Source organism: Anarrhichthys ocellatus, unplaced genomic scaffold (assembly GCF_004355925.1).
Source record: "Anarrhichthys ocellatus isolate YVR2014 unplaced genomic scaffold, GSC_Weel_1.0 scaffold21, whole genome shotgun sequence".
In the NCBI taxonomy this organism is placed as follows: Eukaryota; Metazoa; Chordata; class Actinopteri; order Perciformes; family Anarhichadidae; genus Anarrhichthys; species Anarrhichthys ocellatus.
The window spans coordinates 5,265,133-5,272,190 of NW_022280051.1; the positions used below are offsets into that span (position 1 = coordinate 5,265,133).

At 41.6% G+C, this 7,058-nt stretch overlaps 1 protein-coding gene and 1 long non-coding RNA gene across 3 annotated transcripts; one reads left to right on the top strand and one right to left on the bottom strand.

The window, feature by feature from the left end:
• The first annotated feature begins 70 nt into the window (after nucleotides 1–70).
• Nucleotides 71–3,910, top strand: atp5f1c (ATP synthase F1 subunit gamma). 2 transcript variants are annotated; one of them, XM_031858791.1, is made up of 9 exons: nucleotides 112–152; nucleotides 694–728; nucleotides 1,223–1,354; nucleotides 1,472–1,679; nucleotides 1,905–2,048; nucleotides 2,142–2,206; nucleotides 2,302–2,457; nucleotides 3,229–3,325; nucleotides 3,709–3,910. In XM_031858791.1, the coding sequence occupies exons 1-9, from the start codon at nucleotides 112–114 to the stop codon at nucleotides 3,710–3,712; spliced, it is 882 nt and encodes a 293-aa protein (XP_031714651.1). In that variant the 3' UTR covers nucleotides 3,713–3,910. The 2 variants fall into 2 exon arrangements, with proteins under 2 accessions (XP_031714650.1, XP_031714651.1); XM_031858790.1 differs by lacking the exon at nucleotides 3,709–3,910 and having other exon boundaries at nucleotides 71–152; nucleotides 3,229–3,329.
• Nucleotides 3,911–5,250: 1,340 nt separating this feature from the next.
• On the bottom strand, nucleotides 5,251–6,557 carry LOC116389820 (uncharacterized). The gene is made up of 3 exons (XR_004213125.1): nucleotides 6,477–6,557; nucleotides 6,038–6,181; nucleotides 5,251–5,622 (listed from the first exon to the last, which is right to left on the bottom strand). It is a non-coding gene; the product is annotated as an uncharacterized LOC116389820 (long non-coding RNA).
• Between the last annotated feature and the right edge of the window lie 501 nt (nucleotides 6,558–7,058).

Genomic DNA, 7,058 nt, shown 5'->3' on the forward strand with positions numbered 1-7,058 from the left:
GGATCTCACTCTTAACGATATATTTGGCAGCTCGAGAACGCATCATTCGTCCATTTTACCTTTAGTTTGCGCCTGCGCAGTCGTGAGTGTCTGACCTTCATAGCAGTAACCATGTTCGCCAGGACCAGCGCGTTGGTGTTCTCCCCACAATGGTAAAGTCAAACGCATTTAAATACTTCCACAGCAATATTTGCTTGTATGTTATATGTATGCACATCATGTGATATTTGATTAGAGTAAATGTGTAACTTGTAGTCTGTAAAACGTGCAGTTATTGAATGCAAGGACGTGCTAACGTGGAGGCCGCGGCTAATGAATGACAGCGGTGTGTCTGTGAGTTCAGAGAAGCTAATGCTAGCTTAGCTTACTAGCTTAAACACTCTGACATTGTGCGAGAAACCAGTGAAGAGAGTAAACATTTAACCAATGAATGATTTAAAATTATTTTAACTACATTGTCCAACACAGTCATAGAGATATAGCTTGCTAGGGCTAACTGTCAAAGCAGCTACTAAGCTAACTGATGCTAGCACACTTGCAGCGCTAGCTAGCAAACAAAGTGAATGTTTTAAGTTAAAATGAGTCAATGCTAACGTGACATTAGCTGCTGTTAATGTTAGGCTTTGTTATTAATGCTGTAACGTGTTGACAATGCTTGCAGCTGAAGCTTACATGCAGTATTTCTTTCCACAGTGGGCAGGTCAGGAACATGGCTACCTTGAAGGACAGTAAGTAATTTAGCATACTAGCCTCTTAATATGCAAAGACAACAGCATAACAACCTGTTGCAGACCATAAACTCACACTAATAACACACCAGATGGTCTCTGCTAAAATACATTCTGAGTATATTCAAATGTGTAAGTTTACAGGTTTTTAGAGTCTTCAAAACATGGTTTTAATATAATTTTATTAAACCGTTGCAATGTTTTACATGCAATATAATAGTTTACAGATAAAACTATCTTAACTAGGTCGCTCCCTCTGTGGTCTATTTTGGTTGAAGGTGATTATGCCGGCAACTGAAGAACAAACCATTTAAAACCCAACAACTTAATAACAGCCGATCTTAGTGATTCACAAAGGTCATCTCTCAGTAAAGTGACTGTTTGCCAGTAATAAAGCATCAAGTTGCCACACAGGTGAATGTAGTTTAATATGCCTTTAACCACATTTGTATCATCAGTTGTCAGACTTGGTAATGTCCTTTTCTTTTCTTTAGTCACCATCCGGTTGAAGTCCATCAAGAACATCCAGAAAATCACAAAGTCCATGAAAATGGTGGCCGCTGCCAAGTATGCTCGTGCTGAGAGGCAGCTGAAGCCAGCCAGAGTGTACGGTGCCGGTGCTCTGGGTATGTACACCTGTCTTGTTGTCTCTCCCTCTGTATTATTTTTACCCCTGATAGCGTGTTTTTTTTTAATGTTTTGACACGGGTCTAAGTTTCCACCGTTTCCTCTCTGCTCTCCAGCCCTCTACGAGAAGGCCGACATCCAAGTGCCGGAGGACAAGATCGCCAAGCACTTGATCATTGGCGTGTCTTCCGACCGTGGACTCTGTGGTGCCATCCACTCCAATGTGGCCAAGGCCATTAAGACCGAGGTCGCCGTCCTGACGGGCGCTGGCAAGGAGGTCATGGTGATCAATGTGGGAGACAAGCTGAGAGGCATCCTGCAAAGGTACGAATGGAAACATTAAATATTGATATAATTATAACATTTAATGAAAGACACAGGTTCACTGATGTTGCTGTTTATTTGCGGCAGAAATTTTGTGATATTTATAGTCTTGTGTTAGGTTTAGAATAACTAACTAAGTTGCTAATTAGATGACTTGTAGTTTAGAATAAGTGTTCAGGTGATGATTGAGTTACTGTACCAATAACACCCTCTGTTCCTGATCAGAACTCATAAACAACACATCATTCTGAACTGTAAGGAAATTGGCCGCAAGCCCCCAAGCTTCAGTGACGCTTCAATCGTCGCCGGCGAGCTGCTTGACTGTGGATATGAGTTTGACCAGGGCTCCATCATCTTCAACAGGTTCAAGTAAGCTGCTCGGTTTTTACTTTTTCCATGTGGTATGAGCAAAAAACACGACGTCGTCTCGATCATTAAAATTAATCTGTTTCTCTGATGCAGGTCTGTTATCTCATACAAGACGGAGAAGAAGCCGGTGTTTTCCTTAGAGACGATTGCTAACGCAGGTATAGTGTTGTTGTAAAGAACCAAAATGTTTGCACAGATCCTCGGGTGTCCCTTACAGAGAGATACTGAACATCTCGTGTTCCTCCCACGACAGAGAGCATGGGCGTCTATGATGACATTGATGCTGATGTGCTGAGGAACTACCAGGAGTTTGCTCTGGTCAACCTCCTCTACATGGCCATGAAGGAGTCCACCACCGCTGAGCAGAGTGCCAGGATGACCGCCATGGACAACGCCAGCAAGAACGCCTGTAAGAACACATTTTACATTCCCTTCTTTCAGGAGTGTGCTGTTGCTATACATCTGTAATGAGAAAGAATTGGATCTAAAATGAAGTTATCGACTGAAAGTAAATGCATTTATTTAGCGCCTTTCCAGTCTTCCGACCGCTCAAAGTGCTTTACACTAGATGTCAACGTTTAACACGTTCACACACACACTTTCATACGCTGATGGCCGAGGCTGCTGTACAAGGATCTGATCTAATGCTCATTCACACACCGATGGCTGTGGGGAGCTAATTTGGGCTTCAGAACCTGATTTATACCATCATGAGAGAATAGAGGTACCGATACTCACCTGCAGTATTTGCGAGCAGCCAAGTGCCAATTTATGTGACATGTTCTTGGTAATTGCCACAGTGCCGAGCTACCAGTTTAAACTGCAAACGTGTGACGAGGTTATGTATTTATAGGCTTGTTCGAGATGAGCCCGGCCTGCACAGAACCGATCACAGGCACGCCGGTTAGATTTGTGTCCAACTTGCTGTGACCAGTTTTCATGTTTCATTTTTATATTTTAAAACAAATGTGTATTCCTTTTTGTTTTTTTTGTAAACGTCCATTATTCAGGCGTAGTGTTTTGGTCCATTATTCAGTTTTAGTTTGATGTGTTCACTTGTCTTCTCGTGGATTATGTCATCACTTTTCACATGCGTTCAGGGCTGCATTCGATTTTCCTCTTCTGAAGTAAAGTTTAACATTTCGACATCGACTGACGTATTTGTCTCCCGTTCCTTCAGCTGAGATGATTGACAAGCTGACCCTCACCTTCAACCGTACCAGACAGGCCGTCATCACCAAGGAGCTCATTGAGATCATCTCTGGAGCTGCTGCTCTGTAAGTCTTTTCACTTTCACAGATTTTCCCCCAGCGACTTGCCCTCTTTCATTATATTCCTCCATCATTCACCTTTTGAGTTATTCTCTGTCCTGCAGAAGATGCTCTCACCTATGCATGTCTTTTTATAATGTCCAATATCCATCACCTTGTTGTGTGACTAATTCTCCTCCTCATTCTCTGCTGAACTCAGAACCTGAGGCTTGTTTTAACAGAGGTAACACTGTAGAGAAGACTGTAATGTTTTGTGTTTCATTCTTTGATAGAACAGTCTAGATGCCCTTTAGGTTTTAGAGTATCTCCAGACGTTCATCTTGTCCCCATCCAAGTTTAAAGAGCTGTGTTCACTTTCTTACCTTTCTTTTATTCTTCTTTCTTTGCAGATAAACGGACGAGATCTTCGTTTCCATTACCTATAGCTGTTCAAAGTACTTCAGACACTGTTGTGTCGTCGAGAGTCGATGAACGTTTGTGCTTCTATTTGTAAAATATATGGAGAAAATAAACCTCTTACAGAACCTTCATGCTTTTCAGCCCTGTATGTCTTTCCTCACAATAAATACTGATGACTGAGAAATACCAATATCGATGCTTCACGCTTGTGGAATTCTTCCTCCAAATTTTAAAGGCTCACCAATACAGTTTGATGTCTTGTCGCTGTAAAATCTGTACATAAGCATAAATACTGGTGATTGATTAATTTGTCAAAGCAGCTTGGTTGCTTTGGGGAGAGCACAGTGCTGTCTGACTGTAAGGTTAAAAAATACACTGACTCTGGAGAAGTACTTCATACAACTATCCCTTTAACTGGTAACCTTTAGAGCAGTTGAGTTATCTGCTGATGTGACAGATCCACATCAGTTTCTTTGTCGGTGTCATTAGCCGCTGACTTGGTGCCGTGCATCCCCGGCCTCATGTTGCCTTCCATAACAATTAGGTGTTCAAGACGGTGACGAATATAGGTTTGAAATTTGGGAAAACAGCCTTGGCATAGTTATCAGGAAAGACAAGTGTGTATATATAATATAATCAATTGCTATGCTTTAGGATTGGTGTTGTATGAGTTACCAGGAGAGAGTGAATCAGTGGTGGAAGAAGCACTTCGACTTGTTATGAAACTCAATTTAATCCTGATCCTCTATCAGACCATCGGACAGAAGATGGTCTATTTATAGGGTTATTCTTAATGTGCGTCATCGGCGCCACCGGATCGGATTCTGGTGAAATCAGATGAAGGTTCACCAGAAACTCCTTCAGCTCAGACCGGTCCACCGTGGACAACCAGAACCAGGAGGGAGGAGAAGAGCTCAGCTCCTGGCAGCATCTCCTTCTCTCTGGGAGTCGACACCGACACCATGCTGCTAGAGACCCAGAACGTATTGCTGGACCCGCTGGAGGGAAGACAGCCTCAGGAGAACCAGGGGCAGACTGTCAGACCCTGCTGCAGTAAAATGAAAGGGACTCTACCCCTTTTGTCTACAGGATCCGCCAAAATCGACACAAAATGAGTTTCTTGTAATACCACACGTAGAAATAAGTAGAAGTCATGCATTCAAAATTTTACTTTGAAAAAGTGTGAGCTTCAAAATATAGTAAGTACACAAAGTAAAAGAACTGATGATGCAGAAGTTCCCAATTCTATATATAGGCTTATAATTAATTAATTTGACTATATTGATCACAGAAGGGGAAATTTGTCTGCATTTGACACCAAAAAGCACATTACATCAGCACTGTGGAAGTATACTGGATATCTACTGTGGGGGCATAAAATGATTATCTCAAAGATGGTGGAACAGCTTTTAAGTGTTTTACCCCTTTTCAGTCATTTTTTGACAACAAGCTTTGCAATTTGGATTTACATCTTCTACTACAACTCCCTGGTTTTGTAGATATCCAAAATGCTCCCACACTACCGATTTAAGGCGCTGTTTTGGCGGACGTAAGGCCCAAATGTCCGTTCCCGCTGACATTTTCACAGCTCTTCTTCTCAACGCTTCAGGTAAATGGAACGACTCGCACACAAAACAAAGCGGTGCACGCGACACATCGTGTTACATGACGAGTGAGAGAAGAGATTTCACCGCACATACAAGCAAGGTCACACGCGAGATTTGATTTCACAGGTCAACAAAAGAAATATTTAGTTTCCTTATTATGATTTACTATATGCACAGTTCAGCTTGAGCCACAACACTATGAAAGTAATAAGCTAATGCAAACCAATCCCTCTGTGGCGACACCAGTCTTTTTGCGGATCCTGTAGACCTCGGTGTGCTGCTCCAGGACCTTGAGCCCTGAAAAAGGTTGTATCACACACGAAACAAAAAAGTATCACTGCCATTGAGATTACAAAACCGCTCAGATTGTATGGATGCAGCACAATGAACAGTTGAACAGCAAAGCTCATATTTGACTATATTTTGATATGACGCTGCAGAGAACTAATGTGAAATTAGAAAAGTTATGCAACATCTAAAAAAGATCAATAAAAAAATATAAGAATATTTGTTCAGGGCTTGTATTGTGATGTTGATGCTCAATGCTGTAAATGTATTTTCCCAATGTGAGTGTTGTCCATCTAGAACAAAGTGTTCTTGAGAAATTTGAATATTCCTAATTTCTTTGAACATTAATTATCTGTCGATTGACGATTCTAATTCTTTCAGCACTAATGTATAGTAACGCAGATAAACAGACAGATGTAGCTACCTGTTCCAAAGTTTGCATGATGGCAGCATCCTTTTAACACGTAGCTCTTCCTTTGTCATGGATCACTCCGATTGGCTCATTTGAGTGCAGGTCTAACCAAACTTCTCTTCAAGGGGAGCATCCATGAACCTCAGGAACTCTGATCTGAAATGGAAAAAAACAAACATATTATCCTGAGAAACAGGAAATGGGACTGATATCTAGGCTAGTGCACAAAGTTAACAAAAACATGCATTAACCTGTGAGTGCAACAAATATGAAATTCTGACAGTAGCAGAGTGCAATATTTATGACCAATGCATCCCTCACTGTAACTCAACCCAGACTGCATCCAGGGTGGCTTAGTCAAGGGTCAAGTATGCATACAACAATAAAGAAAAGATTATTTTCTGCAGATAGTTTAGAATTGTTAAAGGTTAGACGGCATTACTTGACTGACATGTGACTTTATTCTGTACTTGTGTTACAGCTGCAACAGTTCCCACAGCCTCACCCTCAGTAACGTCACCGTTACAGAGCACATCCGCTAAGTGACAGTGCTTTTATAAACTATAACTTTAGTATCTAGCTAAAGGCAAAACGGACACGTGCGCTGCAAATCATAGCAAACGAGGAAAGGCCATTCATTCACACGAAATGTTCCAAAACTAGCGAGCGGCCTGCTGACTGTCGCTCCCCTCCAAACACACGTGCGAGGCAAACATTTCGCGGACGTCATGACGTCAGACGCACGATAGGAGGGGGAAACTAGCGCATGCGCTAACACTTTTATTGCGGTCAGGTTGAGGCAACAAAGTGTTTTTTTTTCTTTAAATTGAGTGAATCTACAAAAATAGTCGCTAGGCACTAAAGCAGAGATCCAAATCAGATCATATATAACATATGATACATTTATTTCCAGTGCATAATCTGCTCTGTTGGCATTTATTTTGCAAATTTCGTGAGCAACTGTTCTTGAAAAGAAATGACAAGACATTTGAGCATGTCCTCTGACCCTTTTGTTCAGATGTAGTCATTGCAT